Raw genomic sequence first — 26433 nt, 5'->3', positions numbered from 1 at the left:
CCTGTCCCTAACTGAGGAGGCCACACTTGCTTTCTCTGAAACTCTTGCTAGCATCATTCTGAATCAAGAGACGTGTCTGCCTAGTCTAACCAGGGACTGAACTTCCAATTTGCCTATTTTTTGTTACTCTAGATGATCTAAGACCAGAAACTATATATTATTCCCTGATGGCTTAGAAGTGCATACATATTAGTGGCTGAGCCTGAAGCCTGAAATTTAATCTAGAGGCACGTTCCATATGGAGGAACTGTTTTGATTTTGGGCATCCCAAAAGTATGGGATTCATTGAGTATCCTGCAGTTTTTAACTGCAAAACTCCTTTAAATTATTTCCAGTCAGTATCCTGCCCACAGGCAGCCTGATTTACAGGCCAAAGACCTTTGTAAAGGGAAGCCTGCAGCCAAGAATGCAACGAAGGAGAGCAGGTAGGTCCAGTGGGGAGGTGATGAGAGAGATCATGGAGGGAGAGGGGTTCCCAATCAGAGGAGGCTCCCAATCACTGGATTATCCTGATCATGGCATAGGGGGAAGGAGGAGCCTATGGTGGTCAGGAAGATGCGGGTGCTGGTCAGGGATTCTGATTGCAGTAGGGGTCTGATGGTGTTCAGGAGGAGTAGGTGGTTGAGGTTAGGTCAGATTGTGGTCAGGGATATCTAATCATGGGTGGAGGGAAGCAGACAGATCAAGAGCATTGTGGCTTACTGAGTAGCTTTTTGCCCTTGAAAAATGATGGGAGAACTGACCAGAAATAGTGGTGTGTCTCAACACCAGGAATAGTACTGGGAGTCACCAGAGCTGGTAAGGGAAATTAACAAGAACTATTGGAGGAGTCATTAGGAATGGTGGGGGAGTCAATAGGAATACTGGGTGAAAAGTCATTAGGAATAGTGCTACATTGGGGACCCTTTTGAACAGTGGAACCATATAAAAAGCATTCAGTTCTATCTTAGTCATTTCATGGATAATGAGAGAAGGGGCATTCACACACTCAGTGTGGTGCTGAATTTAAACCCAGATCACAAAAGTTCAATCCAGTGCACCACACAGGCTGCATACTCCATTGTAACTGAAGAAAGGACTCTCGGATGGTACTGCACTTACTGAACATCCCTTCCAGTCTCACAATACAACAGATGAAACTGTCAAAGTCCAGGTTCATATTTTCATCAGCATAGCGCATGGAGATGATCTCATAGAGCTGGTTGTTCAGATGGAAACCTGAAGAACAAGAAAAAAGAACACAGATAGTCTCACCAACAATGTCACCAACACTCTCCCCCAGTTCCAGTAAACTGGACCACCATGTAAATACTGTGGCTACAAAAGCAGATCAGAGGAATTCTGCGATGAGCAGCTCACCCCGTGATTCCCTAGATCCTGCCCACCATCCACAAGGCACAAGTCAGGAGTGTGATGGAATACTCTCCATTTTCCTGGATGAGTGCAGCTCCAGCAACACTCAAGAAGTTAGACACCATCCAGAATAAGGCAACCACTTGATCAGCAAACTACCCACTATCTTAAACATTAATTCCCTCTACCATCTGTGCACAGTGACAGTAGTGCATGCCATATACAAGATGCATTGCAGCAACTTGTCAAACCTCCTTGGACAGCATGTTTTAAATGCCCAACCTCCATCACCTGGAAGTTCCAGGGCAGCAGGTGCATGGAAACACCACCATCTGCAAGTTCCCCTCCTAGCCATATATTATTCTGACTTGGAACTAAATCACCATTCCTCACTGTTGCTGGATCAAAAACCTGGAACACCCACACTAAGAGCACTGAGAGTGTACTTACACCACATGACTTTCAGTGGTTCAAGAAGTCGGCTCACCATCATCTTCTCCAGAACAATTAAGGACAACAAATGCTGGCCTTGCCATATTCAATGAATAAATTAAAAACAAATCCCTACAATCCAACCTCATCTGGTCATAGATTCATTTACAGCCCATTGAGTCCATTCCAGCTCTCCGTGGAGCAATCCATTCAGTCCCACTCCCCCGTTCAATCCATGCAGGTTTATTTCCTTTAAGTTCCCATCCAATTTCCTTTTGAAATTATTTATTGTTTCCATTTCCATCACCCTTGCTGGCAGAGAGTGCCAGGTTATTACCACTTGCTGTGTAAAAGAGTTCTTTCCCCACATTCCCTGCATCTCTTGCCCAAAAACTTAAATCTGTGTTTCCTAGTTCTTGTACTATCAGCTAATGGGAACAGATTTTCCTTGTCTACCTTATCCAAGCCTGTCATAATTTTGTACATTTCTATTAAATCTCCCCTCAACCTCCTTTGCTCCAAGGAGAATAATCCCAACATTTCCAACCCAACCTTGTAACTAAACTCTCCCATCCCAGGGATCATTCTAGTAACTCTCTTCTGCACCGTCTCAAGGACCCTTTCTGAAGTGTGGTGAACAGAAGTGTCCTAACCAGAGCTTTATAAAGGTTCAGCGTGTATCTTGAATGAAATGTCCAACAAACATAGAAGATCAGACAGTCCTGGAAATGTTACCATCTAATACAGCATACCATAGGCTCAGGTGATATCATAATCCATGTAGGCTGAAGAAGAAATAGAGATATGAAGGAGGTCCCAGCCAACTGGCACAGCTAACATGTGTCCTCTGGCAATTGAACCCTTCACCATAATTCACTGCTCTCAGCCAACTGTAGTAACACCACTCACAGTCCACCTTGGTAACACCGCACACAGTCCACTGTGAAAAAATGATTAGCATTTTGAGGTGAGACAGAAAGTGGAGTGGGCAATATTTTTATTTTGCAGTTTTGTGCTGGGACTATAGTGCCTTCTATTATTACACCTTCACTCTAATATATTGAAGTATCAGAGATAATGGGCGGAATCGTTCCAGATTTGCACTAAGTGCGGTAGCGGGCGGGAAAAAGGATATTTTACCTGCTAGCCGCAATGGCGGATTTTTGCACTGTATCGTCCCAAACCCGCTTCATTAAACATGCATTTCCGGGAAACATGCTGGTTCGCTGCCGGGGCAGCCTCACATTCGCCTGCGCCACCGTCACCTCAGTTCTCCAGTAAACTGGGTGCTATATTTAAAGGCCACCCCTGCAAAGAGCTAGCACTCTTCAAGGGATAGGAAGCTGCTGTGAACTGATGGCCGCCAAAGGGAGGAAACATGCTGACCCCAGATTTAGTGATGCCTCCCTCAAGTGCCCACTGGATGCAGTGGAGGCCCACCACAATGTCCTCTACCTCCACTCTGGGTGAAGACCAGCAAGCAAGGTTACCAAACCAGCATGGGAGGTGTTGGCAGCAGTGGTCAGCACCAATGCCCTGTAAAACAGGACAGCCACCCAGTGCAGAGAAAGGATGAATGGTCTTATCCATTCCGCAGGGTAAATCGCTCTTCTCATCACTCTCAACTCACACACTCCCAAACCCATCAGACATCCACAGGGGTCTCGCACCTCAAGGGACAATACCACTAACTCTCACACATGCCCCGACATCTCAATCAGGCTCATATCATCTGGAGCTTGCGTCCTCATCTCGTCCATGGCTCCACTCACCACACAAACATTCCACGCAGTGCCATGCGTCCTGCTCACACTCTTTCTATCTGTTTTCATACAGGAGAAGCTCACTCACAACAGCAGAGAGAGGTCCCAGACCATGGGTGGAGTTTGGCCTTTCACTTACTTTGACGAGCATGCCATAATGCTGACTGGTGAGGACGTAGACCGTGCCTGTGGTGACTGTGAGGTCTGCGGCAAACACCCATGTGAGGATCGTGCACCACATCATCCTCCTCTCAATGCAACTGAGTGCTCTCTCTCCTGCTTTTGACTCTGCAATAATCATCTCTACTTTGGGTCGCAGGGAGCTCTGCCAAGCAACTGATACCCTCAGCCAGCCAGTCCCTTTGCTTCATCCAGGTCCTCACCTCTAGCCAAGAGGACACCTCCTCCATTGAAGAGCTGGAAATATGCAGCCTGGAAGACTCATCACAGCGCTTACCCACTCCCTGCACCAGTGCAGAGACACACACCTCGGTGGGACCTAGATCTAGAGCAGGCTCAGGTTCTCAATCTGGAGCATCTTGATGTCCCTCCAGGTGCTCCTTCCCCTCAAGGAGTCAGGCAGGGGTCCTCGGGCGCCTGAAGGGAAGAGGAGCGACAGATAGACACCTCTGGGTCATCCACTCCGGACCCCTCTCAGACATCCACTCTGGAATCTCAGAGGCTGTCCTCTCCTGACAAGTCCCCTTTTCCTGTGACTCACTCAACCTCATCCTCTGTCACCGCAGAGGGAGCAGCTGGCCCACAGGAGGACAGCCAAAGCAAGCCAGGGCCTCCCAAGGCCTCGGCTCTCCAGAGGACCCATGCCAAAGTCATCAGAGGCAACAGGGCCAACCATTACAAAGGCTGGCTGCATCCTGCTACAGATGTCAGGGCAGCATCTAAAAAAAGTGGTAGGCCTAGAAAAGTTAAGAATTTATGATCAGAAGGGGTTGCACAGGAGAACACATTTTGTTGCTTTATAATCAGAAAATATATTCACTTTCACTGAACAATGTGTAATGGCGTCCTTCAGCTTCATTTGCAGGCTTTGCAAGTCCTCCCCTGCATCCCCCCCACTAGCAGTTCAGCTGCATGCAGTTGGCCCATGAGTGATTCTGCAGGGAGAAGTGTGTGCATGACAGGGCCTTTCGGATCCTCATGCAAGCACTGTCCCACGCACGTGGATCCTTTCTCCCTCACACTCATCTCAATATCCCGAGCATTTTCAATGCTGCCTGCTGGGGTTCTCTTTCAGTTGTTCATTTGAGCTGACTTGCTTCTCTGCCCACCCACTGATCGCACTCCCATGCAGCACCTGTTCCCACCCAACACGAGGCTTCTTTCACTTTCGATTTTGCAAGATGGTTGTAGTAAAGTATGTCTTCAGCTCCCCCATCTTTTCCCCTCCTCAAGTCACCCATGTCCCTTCCGCCATGTCCTGGCCCCCCTGGCATCACCTAACACAACCCCACCCAGCTCACCTATCAGCCAGAACCCTTTTCTTTCTGGGGTGTCCTGGTGAACATGCACTTTTCTACCTACCCGAGAATCCCGCCCCCATCCACATGGACTTCCCCAACCTCCTCCTTCCCACCCCCAGGGTCCATGTCTGCCTCCAAGTCCCCACCAACCACCCTCGCCATCCCTTATACCGCTACCGTGGTAGTATCACCCTCCCACCCTACCGGCTCACTCTGCCCTCTCTCATTCTCATCATTCCCTCCTACCATGCCCACCCTCATTTCACTCCCCAGGAGACAGTCATTGATTCCAAAGACCCCTCCCTTGCATGATCCACTGGACACCCCCCTGCCTTACTCCTTCCTCCACCCTTATTCCTTCAACCCACCTTGACTCCTTTCTCCTCCTGCAACTCCTTCCTCCCCCTACAATTCCTTCCTCCCTCCAAAGTCCTTCCCTTACACTTTCCTCCTCAGTTGCCGCATTCTCCCCATTACACCCTCCTCCCCCCATACTCCCTTCCCCCTCCCAATCTCACCCCCCAACCCGACAGCATTGTTTGCCCCTCTCAACCTCCTCTCTCCCGTACACCTTCCTCTCCCACTCACGGCTGGACCTTCCTCTCCACCCCCTCAAGGGTCATCTGTAGCAGCCCATGGCCAAGACACTGATGACCCAAAGCAGACCCCCAATGGTGACCTTTCACGGCTTCACGGCAGAGCCATGTCCATGAGAATCCACTTAGCATGCAATGAACATGTTCCTCCAGGGTCTGGTAGCTGTAGGGCTCTAGCATCTTCTGCTCCTCGGATGTCCATGATGTGAGCAAGGCCCTGACACTAAGTCCCGACTTCTGCACGTCAAACTTGTCAAGACGTGTTCTGCACAGCGTGTTTTCCTGCCGATGTGAGCGGTAAATTTGACGTGGGGGGATGATTCCAGCGAGCAGGGCTTATAATGATATGCATATGTATTAAAACAACATTCCTGACGTGCGGAGGCAGGAATTGGCAGCCCGCCATTGATAGGCGGAGCGGATGATTGCAACCTGGTTTCAAGATGGTATGAAACTGATTTTTGGCCTTCCCGCTATGTTGTCCACTCATGCCCGCCATGACACCCAACGCCAATGGGGATGGAAAATTCTGCCCAATGAGTTGCAGACATGACCAGGATGATCATCGCTGACAGAACTGCTGTATCATCAGCCCAATATTGGTGTCAGGAGGCCTGATCCAGTTTTTGGAGTGCTCCAGAACCAAGAATCTCAGGGGCTAGGATATTGGTTGCAGTACACATGAAGAAAGTTAACTATGTTTTCCTGCACCTGTTGATATAATATCCACAACGTCCTGAGGTTTAACTGTAATTTGCTCAGGAGTAAGGAACAGGATTTCATCTGAAATTAAAAGAAGATGGATTTTCCAAATTGAGTTCTGAAGAAAGCTGAAGGTCAGCCATAACTGTACTGAATGACAGAGCAGATTCGACGGGCCATATGGTCTATTTCTGCTCCTATTTCTTGTATTCATTGACCTTAAATATTAACTCTATTTCTCTCTCCACAGATGCTGCTTGACCGGCTGAGTATTTCCAGCATTTTTTCTTTTTATTTCAAATTTCCAGCATCTGCAGTAATTTGGTTTTGGATTTTCCACATGATAACCAGGATTAGGATCAAGAAATGGTGCACCACTTCCAGGGCTTTTTTCCAGAAGCTGGGTATTGAACATGCCCATGCATAGTTGGGCAGGCATATTCAAAAAATAAGCTAATGACAGGAATCCCTCATATAACCTGTTTCCTGTCATTACCAGGTAAAGAGCATTAGGCTTCAGAAACTCAGAAAGAGGATATTAAAAATGAGAGTGACAATTTCACTGGTGTAATCATGAGAACAAAATATTAGTGTATGTTCGGCAAATTACAAAATCCAAACATTTTTCAGTTACTTCCTTCCCTCTCCTGCTGCGGCAGGTTCAAGTGTCGCAGAAATGCACCTACCAATAATCAATTAAATGAGCATGATCCTGGAAAGCCTGCCTTTACTATCCTGATGGGATTGGGAGCAGCTCTGGAGCTTCCCACTTGGAAATCAATTATACCTGTAGACCAAAATTGAGTCCACAGATCTTGTGACAAAATGGGAAGCCCCTGGATGAAAAAGTTCAAAGGTTGTGCTGAAGAACCTGACACTGCAGCAGATACAGAGGGACGTACTGTGCTTCTGACATGAGAACCCTTCCTCCACCAATATTTTCATATCTCCTTCTGGAACAGGCTTAATCTGAAAACTTTCCAGTTTGCTGACTTCATCATTGGAGCACCTAAACTTCAAGAGTTGGAAACAAATCCTTTCAAGTCCAGCTGTTCAAATATTCATTGATATCAGTTTTCATGGTTCCATCACAATGATGCTGACTCATTCTCACTCACCTGCATCATTCACAGCAGTGCGCATTTCATAGCTGTCAATTACACCAGAATTATCCTTGTCATATTCCATAAAGATTGCCTGCAAAGAACAAGAGATAACAATTAACATATCTGGCTGGGATTTTTTTTATTCATTCATGGGATGTGGGCTTGGCCAGCATTTATTGCCCATCCCTAGTTGCCCTTGAGAAGGTGGTGGTGAGCTGCTGCCTTGAACCGCTGCAGTCCATGTGGTGTCGGTACACCCACGCTGCTGTTAGGAAGGGAATTCCAGGATTTTGATCCAGCGACAGTGAAGGAACGGTGATATACTTCCAAGTCAGGATGGTGAGTGACTTGGAGGGGAACTTCCAGTTGGTGGTATTCCAATCTATCTGCTGCCCTTGTCCTTCTAGGTGGTAGTGGTCGTGGGTTTGGAAGGTGCTGTCGAAGGAGCCTTGGTGAATTCCTGCAGTGCATTTTATAGATGGTACACACTGCTGCTAATGTGCGTCGGTGGTTGAGGGAGTGAATGTTTGTGAATGTGGTGCCAATCAAGCAGGCTGCTTTGTCCTGGATGATGTGAAGTTTCTTGAGTGTTGTGGGAGCTGCAGTCATCCAGGCAAGTGGGAAGTATTCCATCACACTCCTGACTTGTGCCTTGTAAATGGTGGACAGGCTTTGGGGAGTCAGGAGATTGATGCCAGAATACAGTTGCTGGATCATAACTGAGGGACTCAGGCTAGAATACAATTATAGTATCATGCCTGAGGGATTGGGGCTAGAAAACAGTTACAGTATCTGAGGGATTGAGGCCAGACTAGATCATGTCTGAGAAAGTGAGGTCAGAATATACTTATAGCAGCATATCTGAGGACTGAGGCTGGAATACAGCTGCAGAATCATGTCTGAGAGACTGAGACCATACTACAGTTACAGGATCATGATTGAGGGACTCAGGATAGAACACAGTTACAAGATCATGTCTGAAGGACTGGAAGTAAAATATGTGATGAGATTGAGGTCAGGAATATTCACCATCTTGTTGGGATAGTCGTAGTTCTAAACCATCAGATGATCTTTGTCCATTTTTCATTCTTGAGTGGTTCTAAGTAGTGATCCCACCAATTAAAAGTTCTAAAGTGATGATAATTTGTAGTGATGCTGTACGTTGAAGCACTAACATGTTTTCCCTGACACTGTGTGCTTTAAAGGAAGTGGACTCAATCTCGAACATATTCTTTGGTATAATTGAGTATGTTGTTCCATATGTAGATGAGGCCTTAAGGTGTTAATTTTAGTCTGTGCGTTTTAAAAGGTACAGACTATTAGAGAAACTGACATCTCAGACAGACAACACACCCAATGGCTGAGTGGGTAACTGCACTACAAATAATGGTTTAGGTGATTGCAGATTCAATCCATGATCTTGCTGATTTTAGCTGAGGTAACATTGTCAGTGTAAATATTGGCCATAATGTTCGTGACTTGTGAAGGAGCCAAATCATCAGAGCTTCTGGTTCTGTTTACTTCCTAGTAAAAGTATTTGTGACTACAGATTTAGGCTTGGCTATGATCGTATCACTCCCTAGTATGCATAGTCAACAATAGATGTGTGTGTGTGGGCCATTTGTGGCCTGCTGGTGCCTGTGGAATAGTAGATCAGCATTACAGAGGGATAAACAAGTACCAGCAAGAAAACGGGTGACTCCCAAGGTCAGCCCTGATTACGTGCTTCAGATGTAAAACCTAACTCAATTGGGAATTTAAAAGTCAGGTGAGTATAAGTTATTTGCATAAAAGCAAAATGCAAATCTGAAACAAAAAAAGAAAATGCTGGAAAAGCTCAGCAGGTCTGACAGCATCTGCAGAGAGAGAAACAGAGTTGGCATTTCAAGTCTGGATGACTCTTCTTCAGAGCTGTTTCTCTCTCCATAGATGCTGTCAGACCTGTGGAGTTTTTCCAACATTTTCTGTTTTTGTATAAGTTATTTGCAATTTGTTTTGATCGAGTCCTGACCTACAAAGTTGTTTGACCTCAGTGACTGTGAGGAAGGGGTGAGGGGTTGGCAAGGGAAGACCATAGCTCCTTAAATCCGCACTACCTCCTCCGCTACTGAGCTGACCAGGTAAAGAGATACATCAGTGGAAATGGACATCAATGAATTATGATTTTGCATAGTTTCACCATGGTGGACAAAAGCCTGTCAAACTCTAAATTAACCTTTCTACCAGTCTTGATAATCTGGGACGCAATTACCTGGTCACAGTATCATTTGCCAAACACTAATTATCAAGAGGCTGAACCCAGTATAATTCAAAGACGGTGCCACTCCCTGTGACATAAGTGCCTTAAACCCTCCAGCACATCCTACCTGCCATTTCTTAATCTTGTTCCAGAGCTGTCTAAACTCCATCAAATTAAGCTTTCCAGACCCATCCGTCTGTCAGCAATGTTAAGGAAGACATATAATAGGGAATAATATGATTGTCCAGCAGGCTGGTAATGAGGTTACTAAATCCCTGGCCTTGAAGGGACAGTACCAAAATTACATCCAAATCAATGTACATTATTGATCAGAAAATAGCCTCTGCAACCTGGAATTAACAGCAGTTCCTTTATGTGTATTTCTGTACTTAATTTGTAATTATGAAAACAAGTGAACACAACAGTGTACAATTGCATAAAACAGGGGAAAGCAAGTATGCAGGCAGTTTTCGGTTGTTGCACCAAGTCAAGGTCTAACCCCTATGTTTGTGACAAATTAAAAGTGTTTGCATTATTCCAAGATAAGGTGCTCATCAGACTTTTTTATCTGAATTCCTGGGGGCTACCTCATCATAGGGAAGTTATTATTGCCCTAGACAGGAGGTAGAAGGGAGCAATGAAGATATTGAAGAGATCAGGAATATATCAGGTGAGGAAATTAAAAAGAACTTGGATGTGGTTTCTGTGGAAAAGGGGAAGGCACATGATGGCCCGATTGATGTTTTCAGGATTATAAAAAGAACTGACAAAGCTGATTTAGCTAATTTGTTTCATATATCAGTGGATGCAAGCTAAAATGAAGGAAATTGGCAGTAGGAAGACAAGTCAAGGGATGAATATATCTGCTGCAAATTTCCTTGGGGCTTTTCCAGCTCTGCTGCTGTTACTTGGTCAGAAGCTTCATTCACATTCCCTGAATCTCCGCCTTAGTTACAGCAAGAGAAGCGCAAAGAAAATTCTCAGCGATTTTCACAAAGCACAAGGGAGTTGTAAAATAATTTACCAGGGAAGGTCCTTGAAGCCAATGGTAAAAGTAAGTTTAAGGGACAATTGGATGATGTTCTGGAGAGAGAAGGGATTGAGAAGGTGGTAGATAGGATTGATCCATTTCAGAGGAATTGGCTTGTTCAGACTGTATCTGTTCCTAAACTATCTTAAATAATTTTGCCTACAGACATTGTGAATTTACCATTTCAGGTCACTGCATTACCATTAGAAGCTATATATCATGACTACATACAACTGTTGGGACTCTTCAGTAAAGTTAAATCTTAGCAAAATAAATTTTAGGGGAGAAAACAATTTATGTGCAAACTCAACAAACAGAAACAAAATTAAAGTCAAAGGATCAGGGAACTTAATTCAACTATCCACTGCCAATGCAGACTGGATCCAGCCCCACCCTATGCTGATTTAGCTGATCACAGCCAGTTGTCAACAGGAATGCAATTAGCTACAATTAGCATCAGTACCCTGGAGTGAGGTAGGTAAAAACTGGGCAAGTTTCTCTCTTTCAAATGTCAACCATGAGTTTCTTCTGGAAGTGGTTGAGAATGGACATTGGGTGAGGACAGCTTCAAGCTCTGCTGGGATATGCCCTATAGTTGACCAGTTTGTAAAGATTCACAAATGAACAACAGCCACTTGGCAAGGTACTGAAGGCTGACCATTGTCCGTGGAGGCATGTCCCAGTGCAAGTTAGCACCATCAGAATGAAAGAGGAAAAAGCCTGAAAAACAGAAATAAACCATTAAAAAAGCTTTTCGGCCATGACAGGGATAAATAAGCTGGCTCCAAAATTTTGAAAATCACACTGTTATGTGGTCAGCTTATCTTTTCTCCACCAAAAGAGTACTAAGGACTACTGTACAACTCCTATTACTGTCCAGCCTGTAGTCAACTATATCAATATAGACCAGGAATCTAATATGAAATCTTTGCAGATTGTCTGACTCAAGTTTCATGCTGACAATGCACTGCTCCCCTAAGCCTTTGGCAGAGTCAATGACACAATTCCAACCAACTTGCATCATTGCATCATTGAATCCAGGCACTCAGTTTGGTCTGAAGTAAAGGCAAAGCCACCTAAGACAATTGCCTATGAAAGAATAATGAATGTAATGGGGAAAAGGAAAGGATACATCCATGAGGGCAACCATACTGCGGCAAGACTCGAGTACGAACCCTTCAGTTTTCATCTTGCCTGTGAGGAGAAAGAACAGCTAATATTCAGAATCATTGCATCACATATCAAAGGAATAAACATTTTAAACATTGTGTAAAGGAAAGGACTGAAGGAGAAAAGGAACAGGAAATTATCTCCTACTGCACTAGGAGTGCAAACCTTCTCTCACATAGTCCGGGGCATCAGATAACCATATGCATTGTACTGACAATCTCCCACACACTCTGGGGTCCTATTAATCAGTGTGCACTGTCGTAACAATCTGTCACACAACTGAGAGGTCTCATTTGTGAATTGTTTCAACTGAAGTTAAGTAATGCAAGTAAAGGGCATTGATTGGATGGTTACTTGAGCACATGCAAAGAGACACTTACTGACACGGGAGTGGAAGGAGTCAGGAGTCACTCTGTGAATAAATCTATCCTGAGTAAAGACTGGCTTTGGAATCATCCTTCACCATTAACTTGTAGGTACTGTACTAATAATCTCTCATACAGTCAAGGAGTTCCACTAATCAGTGTTTACTGCATTGACAATCACTCACACAGTTGAGTGGTCCCATTAACCAGTGTGCACTGTACTGACAATCTTTCACACAGGTGGGAGGTCCCACTAATCAATACACACTCAACAAGAATAACAAACTGCAATAATATAGAGACTTTTAAAGTAGAACAAAACACAGTGCTTCATTGAGACAGAAAAGCACACTATGCCAAAAAGAGTGATATTTGGAGTGGTGAGCAAAAATACAAAGAAGAAAGTAAATTCATATAGTGCTTTTCACAATCTCAGGACATCCCAAACAGCTTTGCAGTCAATTAAATATTTAAAAATCTGGTCATTGCAGTAATGTAGGAAACATAGCAGCCAATTTACACAAAGCCAAGTCCCACAGCAACAACAGCTTGCACTTATATCACGTTTTTAACATAGTAAAACATCTCAAGGCACTTTACAGGAGCATTATCAACTGAAGTATATGAGGATACCAAAAGCTTGGTAAAATATTTTTTTAAATGTCTTAAAGGGAGGAAGACAAGTAGAGAGAGGGAGAGGTTTATGGAGGGAATGCCAATGCTTAGGACATAGGTAGTTGAAGGCACAGCTATCACCAGTAGTGTGCTTAAAATCGGGGATGGGCAAAAGGTCACAATTGGAGGAGCAAAGCGATCTCAGAGGGTTTTAGAGCTGAACGAGATTATAGAGAAATTGAGTGTTGAAACCATGGAGGGCTTTGGAAACAAGGATGAGAAATTTAAAATCAAGGCTTTTCCAGACTAGAAGCCAAGAGGCCAAACAATTGGGAGACAGCAGGGAGAATTCCCCTGCTCTTCTTCAAATTAATGTCATGTGATCTTTTATGTCCAGCTGAGAGGGGGATTCAGGTTTAACATCTCATCTGAAAGACAGCAGCTCAAACACTCAGCGCTGGAGCGGTGTCTTCCTAGATTCTGTGCTCAAGTCTCTAGATTATGAATCCACAATCTTGTGAATCAGAGGCATGGGTATTACCCACTGAGCAAAGGCTCCACACCAGCTTTGCTAAAGATGTGAGTTTCAAAAATAGTCTTAATGGAGAGGTGAAGAGGTTTAAGAAGAGTATTCCAGACATCCAGACAGTTGAAGGCAAGGCTAACAATGGTGGTGCCAGAGTAGGGGAAGTGTAGAGTTCTCAGAGGACTGTAGGGCTGAAAGAGTTACAGAGATAGGGAGGGACATGGCATGAAGGAATTGAAACAGAAGGATGAGAATTTAAAATCTGAAGCGTTTGATTTCCAAAAGCCAATGTAGATTGGCAAGCACTGGGGTGATAGGTAAGCAGCACTTGGTGGAGTACAAGATACATAATTTTGGAAGAGCTGGAGTTTGTGGAGGCTGGAGAAAGGGAGACCTGTCAGGAGTCCTTGGAATAGTCAATTCTGCAGGTGACAAAGACATAGTTGAGGGTTTCAGGAATAGATGATTGATGCGAGGTATTGTTTACATCAATTTTAAAAGCGAGTTGGACATACCTCGAGAAGGAAAACCATATACAACATCAATCAGCATGGGGGCCAGGAAAGGAAGTTGGGTGGTGAGAGCTAGGGAGAGATTTGGCTTAGAGGACAAAGAGAGGCAACAGAAGCAGCTGGACAGACAGCTCAGTTTAAGTGTTGAAGGATTTATGAACTTCTTGCACTTGTTACTGGAGATGAGAGTGGATGAGCAGAGCATTGGGGTTTAAGAAGTTTACATGGTGGAGAAAAGAAGCTGGAGTTGTGTCTGCACCCCCAGATGTTCGTAGAATAGTGGACAATTTCTAGAAAGGACAGTGAAGTCCAATATTGCCTGATACAGGGATGAGAGATTAAGAGAAGATAGGAGATGAACGAATTCAGAGGGGAGAGGGGGAGAGGAGCTGAGATGAAGATTGAAATCACTGAGCATGAAGAACGTTGAAGGAGGAAGGAACAGCAGATATCCCTGTGAGAAACTTGGGGCGTGGCTAGGGGCTGGGGGTGCAATAGGATTTGAAGTGTAGTCCTATCCACCCATCCTTGTGGTGGACCCTGTTAACGTCTACCTCACAGTGGAGGGACAGATGTTGGAAGGATGAAACAAAGTGCATTGTGGCATGAATGCGACACCTACAGGTACTTGGTATTATTGGCAGATGTAGCACAATGGCAGCACAACGTGGACTGCAGCAAGGGACAAAAGCAGGAAAACACCTTGTACCAGCCATCTACTGCAGCCACCAAGCTACCTAGACATCTTGGATCCTCCTCGCTTCTGGGATCATGCAAAAGTAGTCGAGAGAGCAGTACACACCTTTACTCCAATATAATCAGATTCCTTAGTGTAGGTTTAGCTGTGAAGTGTGACCTGTAGGTATACAACCAAGTTCTACGGCGATGTGAAGCGGGCAAAATGACAGGTGCAGTCATACTGGAAGTTGTAGTCCTCAACATGTGTAGGCAGTCATTAGGTGATGGCTAGGTGTACTTGGAAGCACCATCAGCGTCAGGCAGCATAGCTGTCCTATTTAGGGATGCATAACTGGCTGGTTTTCACTGGAGGGGCTGATAAAAGAGGCCTAAACAAAGCCTGCTTCTTACATTACTGCTCATCATAACGCAGCTGGGAGCGACTCAATCCAGCAGCAAGAAACTACAGAAGAAAGGAAAGACAAATACGAAGTCACCAACCATGACAGTGGTTTGTTGGAATGTCCGCACCCTACTTGACTGTCAAACCAGTAGATCTGAACTTCATTCAGCTCTAGTAACCCAGAAACTTAGCCGGAATGCCATAGGCATTGCTGCCCTTAGTGAGACAAGACTAGCAGGAGGAACATGCCAGCTTGAAGGAAAAGGAGTAGGATACACTTTCTTTTTGAGTGATCTATCTTCTACAGAACATAGAGAGGTAGGGGTTGGTTTTGCCATCAGGAGAGAAATTACAAAGGATCTGGAAAACCCTCCCAAAGGCATCAATGAATGTCTGATGAGCCTACACCTTCCCCTGCAACAACATGGGAGACATGCAATATTCATAAGTGCATATGCCCAGACAATGATGATGTAAAGGAAAGGTTCTATGATGATCTGGACCATCTCCTACAATTAATCCCCAAAGATGACAAAATTGTCCTTTTGGGTGATCTCAATGCCAGAGTTGGACATGACCACATCACATGGGCAGGAATCATTGGTCAACATGGAGTTGGAAAGGAAAACTCTAATGGAACTCTCCTACATTTGGTGTTGTGAAGCATGTCATGTTCCATTCAAAAGGAAAATACATTACAACCTGTCAACATCCACGATCTAAGTATTGGCATCTCCTCAACTTTGTGCTTTTCAGACAGAAGGAAAAGGCTGACGTCAAGATAGCTTGTGCCATGTCAGGACAAACCACAACTGATCCACATCAAGCTGAGACTAAAGATCCAGTCAAAACTTTGTAAATCAACTTGCCAGCATGATCAAAGTTAGATGTCAAACTCCTCAAGAACCCTAGTATTACCACAGATCTTGCTATACAACTTGACACCACTCCGCAATTTGACCGTCCTTCCCCCAAGTGACATAGAAGATGAATAGAAATAGCTCTGTGATCAGATCTTCAAGACTTCTGTAGACATCCTTGGATTCTGCAAACATAAGCACCAAGACTGATTTGATGAGAATGATGAAAAATCTCTCATCTTCTCAAACAGAAACAGCTCACAAATGCAAGTCTTCTAGTAGCCCCATAGTCAACAACATAGAATCAAACCATTGCTTAAAAAATGCTAAATACAAGCTCCAGTGTGCTTTAAGAGAAATGTAGAATGAATAGTGGAACACAAAAGCTGATGAGCTGCAACATCTAGCTGGGATGCATGATCGTGTTTTTACAATCTGCCATAAACTGTGTATGGCCCACCCACCACAATCTTTGCTCCCACCCTAACAGCTGATGGAAATGAACTAATCACTGATAAGACAGATGTAATGGAAAGGTGGAGTGAACACTTCGCTGAGCTCCTCAACAGACTCTCTACACCAAACTGAGCATTTGCCTGGGAAAGAAAGCCTGAATCTTTCTCTTTCCACAGCGGAGGTGAAAAAGACAATCAAATCAACCAAACAAGGCAAAATCCCTTGCCCGGACGTATTCCAGCAGAGATTTGAGAGTGTAATAGTACATAGCTTGTTAACAAGATTACAGCTGTCTTCAAGTGTATCAATTTCTGGAAATGGAAAGGATCCAAATATGTATACAACAACTACCGAGGATTAAAGCTTCTCTCAACCGCAGGAAGGATCCGATTAAAATGTCTATGAGACAGCCTTGTAGGTGATGTCCTCCCTGAATCAGTGTCGTTTTAGGCTAACTGGGGAATAGCTGAAATGGTGTTTGCAGCAAGACAACCACAAGAAAGGTGCAGAGAGCAACATCAGAGTCTGTATATGATGTTCATAGACCTAACTAAAGCTTTTGATAGTGTGAGCCAACCTGCACTACAGCACTTGGATGTCCAAACAAGTTGTCAAAATCCTGCGCCTACTGCATGTTCATATTTATGTATGTGGTGAGGTGTCTGATGCCTTTGTGGTAACCAACGGAGTAAAGCAAGGATATATCATGGCTCCCCAACTCTTCAATTCCTTCTTTGCTGCAATGCTTAAGGAAGCCACCAAAAACATGCCTGAAAGTATCAATATTAAGTTCTGTTCAGGGAAGCTCTTCAATCTCCCCAGACTGCATGCCTCCACCAAAGTCATTGAGGCAGCAATCAGAGAGCATCTCTATGCAGATGACTGTGGCCTAGCTGCCCACAAATGGTAAACAAATTGTCGAGTGCTGCCAAAAGTTTTGGTCTTCAAATCAGTGTCTCCAAGACCAAGGTTATGTTTCAGCCAGCAACAGGCACATGCTATGAAGCACCAGACATAACCTTTGATGGCATCAGTCTCAAGATTGTAGAAAAATTCTCATACCTTGATAGTGTGCTCTCTGGGGATGTCACTATTGATGAAGATATCAATGCATGCATCCAGAAAGTAAGTTTTACCTATGGTCAACTCCATGATCATGTCTGGAAGCAGCATGGCATTAAGCTGAAGATTAAAATTAAACTCTACCAAGCCATTGTCCTCACCACCCTGCAGTATGGCGCAGAATCCTGGGTTTGCTGTAGGCACTACATCAAAGGTCTGGAACATTTCCACCATAGACAACTGAGGTCCACCTTGAAAATTCGATGGCAGGACAAAATCATAAACAATGAAGCCCCTCATTGTGCTGGGCTCAACAACATGGAGAACACCCTCCACAAAATTCAATTTAGATGGGCAAGCCAGGTCTCTCATAAGGCTAACTAAAGATTCCCTAGGCAGATCTTCACTGGGGGACTGTCTCAGGGCAAATGACATCAAAGTGGTCAGGACAAACAATGCAAAGACACCCTCAAAAATGGCCTTACAAATGTATGCCTTGCAGACCGCCTCTCCTGGGAAAGCACTGCAGCCGAACAGCCCATGTGGAGATAAGCACTGAAATTTGGTTCAGCAAGCTTCAAGGACCATCTACGCTGAATCTGCAACATCCAACCTGCACAAAGGTCAGAGGTGGTGCAGCTGCAGAAGCTTCCCCAAGCACCAATAACAACACCATGAACTGTCAGTTCTGAGAACATCATGCCAACCTTGCATCGGGCTCTGCAGTTGTGAACGAATCCACAGAAGACAACAAAGCCACTTACGTGTACGTACTCGAATAATGAGGTGCCTACCACCATTGGTTTGGGGGTGAGGTACATAATAGTCAGCAAAGATTTTAAAGATAAAGTGGGAGGAGTGGAACAACGCGTTCAAAGAAGAAGAAAGAATAGTGGGAGAAGGCAAGGTGTAATTTGGTGATAAGCGTCACACTGTCACAACAGTGGTTTGGCCAGTGCAGAGAGTGAAGAATCGAGGTAGATAAAAAGGCATTAAGAAGGGACAAATACGGATCACCACCCATGAACCAAACTGCAGTTAAAACCAGTGTAAATGCAATTGTCCACAATAAGTCAGGGATGGCAAGGGCTTTGTTTAGAAGTGAATGGACATGCTGTAGAGAAAGGCAGAGAGGGACAATGATTGATCCACTGGTAGAATCAAAGAAAGCAATGGTGTGTGGGGTACAGCGGACATGCTGGGCGAGAAAGTCACCAAGAGAGGAAGATACAACAATTAATGTTGCTGCTTGCAAAGAGGCAGCAACGCAGGAAGGCAAAGAAGGAGTAATGGATTGAGTAGATACTGGGACCCTCTGGATGATGTATGGCTACAACACTGGCATCTACCTGACAATGTGGAAAAGTGGTCAGGTATACCCAGTCCATAAAAAGCAGGACAAATCAAATCAGGCCATTTACTGCTCCTTCAGTCTATTCTCAGTCATAAGCAAAGTGATGGAAGGTGTCATTGACAGTGGTATTAAGTGACTCTTAATCAGCAATAACCTGCTCCCAATGCTCAGTTTGGGTTCCACCAGGACCATTTAGCTGACCTCATTCTAGCCTTGGTCCAAACATGGACAAAAGCGCTGAATTCCAGAGTGAGGTGAGAGCTATTGCCCTTGCCATCAAGGCAGCATTTGACCAAGTGTGGCATCAAGCAAAATTAAAGTAAATTCAAATTAGGGGAAAATTCTCCACTGGCTGGAGTCATACCCAGCACAAAGGAAGATGGTTGTGGTTGATGGAGGCTAATCAGCTCAGTCCCACAACATTGCTGCATGAGTTCCTCAGGATTATGTCCTAGGCCCAACCATCTTCATCAATTACCTTCCCTCCAGCATAAGGTCAAAAGTGGGGATGCTTGCTGATTACACAGTGTTCAGTACCATTTGCAACTCCTCAGAGACTGAAGCAGTCTGCACCCACATGCAGCAAGATCTGGACAACATTCAGGTGTAGGCTGATAAGTGGCAATTAACATTTGCACCACACAAATGCCAGGTAATGACCATTTGAAAAACAGAGAATCTAACCATCTCACTTGGCAAGTTTATTTCCTTCAAGCGCCCATCCAATTTCCTTTTGAAATTGTTGATTGTTCCCATTTCCACCACCCCCATGGACAGCAAGTTCCAGGTCATCATGGGGACACGATTTTCAGAACATTTTCAGACAACGGTCACATTTTGAAAATGCCCACAAAAGTGCGACTTTGAGGATGGTAAGCGTTTTGAAATAGAATACCTTCCAGGTCATCATCGCTCATTGCATTAAAAAGTTTTTCCTCACATTCCTCCTGCATCTCTTGCCCAGAATCTATGTCTCCTAGTCCTTGTAGCATCAGCTAATGGGAACAGTTTTTCTGTGTCTACCCTAACTATGCCTGTCATAATCTTGCACACCTCTATCAATTTGGCCACCTTCTGTGTTGTAAATGGCTCTTTGACCACTGAACAGAAACTTGACTGGACCAGCCATATAAATACTACGGCAACAATAACAGATCAGGGTAATTCTGCAGCAAGTAACTCATCTCCTTGCTCTCCAAAGCCACCATCTGCAAAGCACAAGACTGGAGTGTGATGGAATACTCTCCACTCTCCTGGATGAGTACAGCTCCAACAACAATCAAGAAGCTCAACACCATCCAAGATGAAGCAGCCCACTTGATTGGCACCCCAGCCACCACCTAAAACATTCACTCCCTCCACCACCAATGTGTGGTGGCAGCAGTATGTACCATCAAGAAGAAGCATTGCAGCAACTCATGAAGGCACCGTCAGCAGCACTTTCCAAACCCACAACCTCCAACACCTAGAAGAACAAGGGAAGCAGTTGCATGGGAACACCACAACGTTCAAGTTCCCCTTTAAGCTCCCTGGGAGAGGCGATGGTGTAGTGGTATTGGACTAGTAATCCAGAGGCCCAGGGTAATGCTCTGGGACCCGGGTTAAAATCCCATCACAGCAGATGGTGGAATTTGAAATTAATAAAAAAATCTGGAATTAAAAGTCATGGAACCATTGTCGACTGTCGCAAAAACCCATCTGGTTCACTAATGTCCTTTAGGGAAGGCAATCTGTCCTACCCTGTCTTACCTGGTCTGGCCTACATGTGACTCCAGAACCACACCTCTGAAATGGCCTAGCAAGCCACTCAGTTGTAACAAACCACTACAAAGTCACAAAAAAGGAATGAAATCGGATGGACGAAGGCATCAGAAACGATAATGGCAATCTCAACCCTGTCAACCCTGCAAAGTCCTCCTTACTAACATCTGGGGGCTAGTGTCAAAATTGGGAAAGCTGTCTCAAAGACTAGTCAAGCAACAGCCTGACATAGTCATCCTCACAGATTCATAACTTACAGATAATGTCCCAGACACTACCATCACCATCACTGTCCAGCCAGGACATGCCCAGCAGAGGTGGTGGCACAGTGGTATACAGTCAGGACTCCAGACCCCATGAAGTCTCATAGCATCAGGTCAAACATGGGCAAGAAAACCTCCTGCTGATTACCACGTTACGCTGTCCCTTAGCTGATGAATCAGTGCTCCTCCATATTGACCACCACTTGGAGGAAGCATTGAGGGTGGCAAGGGCACAGAATGTACTCTGGGTGGGGGACTTCAATGTCCATCACCAAGAGTGGCTCAGTAGCACCACTACTGACCAAGCTGGCCGAGTCATAAGTGACATAGCTGCTAAACTGGATCTGCGGCAGGTGGTGAGGGAACCAATAAGAGGGAAAATCATACTTGACCTCATCCTCACCACCCTGCCTGCCACAGATGCATCTGTCCATGATGATATTGGTAAGAGTGACCATTGCACAGTCGTTGTGGTGACGAAGTCCCACCTTCACATTGAGGATACCCTCCATCGTGTTGTGTGGCACTACCACATTGCTAAATGGGATAGATTTCAAACAGATTTAGCAACTTAAGACTGGGCATCCATGAGGCACTGTGGGCCATCAGCAGCAGCAGAATTGTACTCGAACACAATCTGTAACCTCATGGCCCGGCATATCCCCCATTCTACCATTAACGTCAAGCCAGGGGATCAACCCTGGTTCAATGATGAGTGCAGGAGGGCATGCCTGGAGCAGCACCAGGCATACCTAAAAATGAGGTGTCAACCGAGTGAAGCTATAACACAGGACTACTTGCATGCCAAACAGCACAAGCAGCAAGTGATAGACAGGGCTAAGTGATCTCACAACCAACGGATCAGATCTAAGCTCTGCAGTTCTGCCACATCCAGTCGAGAATGGTGGTGGACAATTAAACAACTCACTGGAGGAGGAGGCTCCACAAATATCCTCATCCTCAATGATGGAGGAGACCAACACATCAGTGCAAAAGACAGGCTGAAGCAATTGCAACAATCTTCAACCAGAAGTGCCAAGTGGATGATCCATCTCGGCCTCCTCATGAGGTCCCCAGCATCACAGATGCCAGCCTTCAGTCAATTCGGGTCACTCCACGTGATATCAAGAAATGGCTGAAGGTGCTGTATACTGCAAAGGCTATGGGCCCTGACAATATTTTGGCAATTGTACTGAAGGCTTGTGCTCCAGAACTTGCCGCGCCCCTAGCCAAGCTGTTCCAGTACAGCTACAAGACTGGCATCTACCCGGCTATATGGAAAATTGCCCAGGTATGTCCTGTACACAAAAAATCTAACCCAGCCAGTTACTGCCCCATCAGTCTACTCTTGATCATCAGTAAAGAAATGGAAGGGGTCATCAACAGTACTATCAAGTGGCACTTGTTCAACAATAACCTGCTCACTGATGCCCAGTTTAGGTTCCGCCAGGTTCACTCAACTCCTGACCTCGTTACAGTCTTGGTTCAAACATGGACAAAAGAGTTGAACTCACGAGGTGAGGCAAGAGTGATTGCCCTTGACATCAAGGCCGCATTTGACCGAGTGTGGCATCAAGGAGCCCAAGCAAAACAGGAGTCAATGGGAATCAGGGGGAAAACTCTCCGCTGGTTGGAGTCATACCTAGCACAAAGGAAGATGGTTGTGGTTTTTGCAGGTCAGTCATCTCAGCTCCAGGACTTCACTGCAGGAGTTCCTCAGGGTAGTGTCCTCGGCCCAACCATCTTCAGCTGCTTCATCAATGACCTTCCTTCCATCAGAAGGTCAGAAGTGGGGATGTTCGCTGATGATTGCACAATGTTCAGCACCACTCGCAACTCCTCAGATACCGAAGCAGTCCATGTCCAAATGCAGCAAGATCTGGACAATATCCAGGCTTGGGCTGACAAGTGGCAAATAACATTCACGCCACACAAGTCAAGCAATGACCATCTCCAACAAGAGGGAATCCAACCACCGCCTCTTGATGTTCAATGGCATTGCCATCACTAAATCCCCCTACAATCAAATCCTGGGGGTTACCATTGACCAGAAACTGAAATGGACTAGCCACATAAATACTGTGGCCACAAGAGCAGGTCAGAGGCTAGGAATCATGCGATGAGTAACTCACCTCCTGATTCCCCAAAGCCTGTCCACCATCTAGAAGGCACAAGTCATGAACGTGATGGAATACTCCCCATTTGTCTGGATGAGTGCAGCTCCCACAACACTCATGAATCTTGACACCATCCAGGGTAAAGCAGCCTGCTTGATTGACACCACATCCACAAACATTCACTCCCTCCACCAGCGATGCACAGTAGCAGCAGTGTGTACCATTTACAAGATGCACTGAAGGAATTCACTAAGGCTCCTTTGACAGCACATTCCAAATCCACGACCACTACCATCTAAAAGGACAAGGGCAGCAGATAGATGGGAACACCACCACCTGGAAGTTCCCCTGCAAGTCACTCACCATCCTGACTTGGAAATATATCGCCATTCCTTCACTGTCGCTGGGTAAAAATCCTGGAACACCCTTCCTACAGCTCTGTGGGTGTACCTACACCACATGGACTGCAGCGGTTCAACCACCATCTGCTCAAGGGCAACTAGGGATGGGCAATAAATGTTGGTCCAGCCAGCGAAGCCCACATCCCATGAACAAATTTTTAAAAATCGTCCTGACTAGGAACTATATTGCTGTTGCTTCACTGTTGTTGGGTCAAAATCCTGCAGCTCTTCCCTATTAACACTGTGGGTACACCACATGAACTTCAGTGGTTCAAGAAGGTGGCTTGCCACCCCTTCTCAAGGGCAGTTCGGGATGGTCAATAAATACTAATCTTGACAGTGACGCTCACATCTCATGGATGAATTTAAAAAAACGTCACCAAAGGCAGCATGCGGATGAGGTAAAGGACATCCTCCAGAGGTAATGGTGCAGGTGCTGGGCATTATCTCACACGACCTTACTGTACTGATGAGGGTTAGTATTAAGTTTCTTGTTCAATTAGTACTTACGTTTTTTAACAACACGGTTTAGTATATTCCTCAGTTCAGATGCTGTGATCTGCATGTCCTGTGATGAACAAAATAGAACACTTACATTTTGTTACAGACTTGCCCCAGAGTTTGCCTTTCCTCCACATTAACACACCAGCATTTGTTGTTGCTCTGACACACAAACGACTGTCCCTTAGGCCTGTCAAAGTAATGAAAAACATCCATTTGACAGTTTTTTGCTGCACCTGGTGAGAATATCACAATCAGTGTCAGCAACTGATGTCAGGATGCTATTCCTGCACCCCCTTTAAAATTATGCCATTTAGTTTATATTGCCTTTCCACCTTATTTGTATCAAATGTATCACTTCACATTTCTGTGTGAAATTTCATCTAGCATGTCTCTGCTCATTTCACCTGTCTATATCCTCCTGAGCTTTGTCACTGTTTACACCAATTTTGAGTTTTGTGTCATTTGGAAAGTTAGAAATTATGTCCTGCAAACCCAAGTTCAGGACATTAGTATATATCAAAAAGAGGAGTGTTCCTAATACTAAGCCCTGAGGGACATCACTGGATATTTCCCTCCAGTTTGAAAAACAAACTTTCACCACTATCCTCTGCTTTCTGTCTCTTAGCCAATTTTTTATCCATGCTGCCTATGGCCTTCTATTTTGCTATTATGTCTTTTGTGTAGTAATTATCAAACAGCTTTTGAAATTGCATATTCACTACTTTAACTACACTACTTTCATCAACCCTCTCTGTTACTGCATCATAGAATTCAATCAAGTTAGTCAAACATGACTTGCCTTAAACAGATCTGTGCTAGCTGATATTTATAAATTTATATTTTCCCAAGTGATAGTTAATTTTTTCTTGGAAATTTTGGCTTTAAAGTTTCCCCACCACAGGTGTTAGACTGACTAGTCTGTAGTTGTCAAGTTTATCCCCCTCCTCTTTTCTGATTCAGGGTAACATTTGCAATCCCCCCCAGTCCCCTAGCACCCACACCCATTTTGGGATTCAATTTTTGATATGAGATAATAGAAATACACAATAATTTCTCTTAATGAACGGCCCAAATTCTCCAATCAGCGTCAGAACCACTTCATCCAACGCTGATCAGTTTGAAAACTAACCACTTACCTGGATACATTTAAAAAGACCAGACTTCTGATCCACAATGCAGAAGAACTCCCTCAGCACAGAAATCGCATTGAGCAGTGAAGAGAATCAGCACAGAAGCTGGTGTAAGGTAATTTTAAATGTCCAGTGTGAATGTTACTGAATGGGTATGGATGAATGTCAGTGCATCCGTGAATGTGTGAGTAGATGAATGAGTGAATGGATAGTATGGTAAAGTGGCTAGGTGGGTGAGGTAAGTGGGTAAGATGGGTGAGCTAAGTGGGTAGGTAGGTGAGGTAATGCGTAGGCAGGGTTGTAGAATGGCAGGCGGGTAGGGTAGTAGGGTGGCAAGTGGTAGGGTGGTAGATGAGTGGGGTGGTAGGTGAGTAGGGTGTCAAGTGAGTGAAGTGGTAGGTGGGTAGGGCGGAAGGTGGGTGGGGTTGAAGGGTGGGTGAGGTGGTAGTTGGATAGGGTGGTGGGAAGGCAGGTGGGTAAAGTGGTAGGTAGGTAGGTGGCAGGTGGGTAGGAGTGAGTGGGTAGGTGGGTCAGGGGTTAGATCAGATTGGGAGGGGTTGCCAGTTGGGGGGCTAGTCAGGTCTGCTGAGGGGTCATAGAGTCATAGAGGTCTACAGCAGAGGAAAAGGCCCTTTGGCTCATCGAGTCAGTGCCAGTCAACGAAGTACCTAACTATTTTAATCCCATTTTCCAGCACTAGGCCCATAGCCTTGTATGCCATGGCATCGCAAGTGCACATCCAAATACTTCTTAAATGTTATGAGGGTTTCTGCCTCTACCGCCCTTTCAGGCAGTGAGTTCCAGATTCCCACCACCCTCTGGGTGAAAAAATTCTTCCTCACACCCCCTCTAAACCTCCTGCCCCTTACCTTAAATCTATGCCCCCTGGTTATTAATCCCACCAGCAAGGGGAAAAGTTCCTTCCTGTCTACCTTATCTATGCCCCTCATAATTTTATACACCTCAGTCATGTCCCTCCTCAATCTCCTCTGTTCCAAGGAAAATAACCCCAGTCTATCCAATCTCTCCTCATAACTAAAACTCTCCAGCCAAGGCAACATCTTGATAAATCTCCTCTGCACTCTCTCTAGTGCAATCACATCCTTCCTATAATGTGGATTCCAGAACTGCACGCAATACTCTAGCTGTGGCCTAGCCAGCATTTTATACAGTTCTAGCATAACCTCCCTGCTCTTATACTCCATGCCGTGGCTAATAAATGCATGTTTCCCATATGCCTTCTCAACCACCTTATCTACCTGTCCCGCTAACTTAAGGGACCAGTGGACATGCACACCAAGGTCCCTCTGATCCTCGGTACTTCCCAGGGTCCTACCATTCATCGTGTATTCCCGTGCCTTGTTTGTCCTGCCCAAGTGCATCATCTCAAACTTATCCAGATTAAATTCCATTTGCCACTGATCAGCCCATCTGACCAGCCCGTCTATATCCTCCTGTAATCTAACGCTATCCTCCTCACTATTTACCACCCCACTAATTTTCGTGTCATCCGCGAACTTACTGATCAACCCTCCTACATTCAAGTCTAAATCG

At 45.1% G+C, this 26433-nt stretch overlaps 1 protein-coding gene across 2 annotated transcripts in view; it reads right to left on the bottom strand.

The window, feature by feature from the left end:
- Positions 1-26433, bottom strand: part of LOC144693282 (calpain-3-like) — a 168230-nt gene that overhangs the window by 8489 nt on the left and 133308 nt on the right. For both annotated transcript variants that reach the window (XM_078563022.1, XM_078563021.1), the window contains 5 exons: positions 23756-23813; positions 11835-11896; positions 9800-9868; positions 7446-7524; positions 1102-1218 (listed from right to left, as the gene is read on the bottom strand). In XM_078563022.1, the coding sequence (XP_078419148.1) occupies positions 1102-1218; positions 7446-7524; positions 9800-9868; positions 11835-11896; positions 23756-23813 (385 nt within the window). The remainder of the gene's footprint in view (positions 1-1101; positions 1219-7445; positions 7525-9799; positions 9869-11834; positions 11897-23755; positions 23814-26433) is intronic.

The sequence above is a fragment of the Cetorhinus maximus genome, chromosome 18, assembly GCF_964194155.1.
Source record: "Cetorhinus maximus chromosome 18, sCetMax3.hap1.1, whole genome shotgun sequence".
Lineage (NCBI taxonomy): Eukaryota > Metazoa > Chordata > Chondrichthyes > Lamniformes > Cetorhinidae > Cetorhinus > Cetorhinus maximus.
The sequence above is the reverse complement of the archived record's forward strand: the minus strand, read 5'-3'. Positions and strand labels throughout refer to the sequence as shown.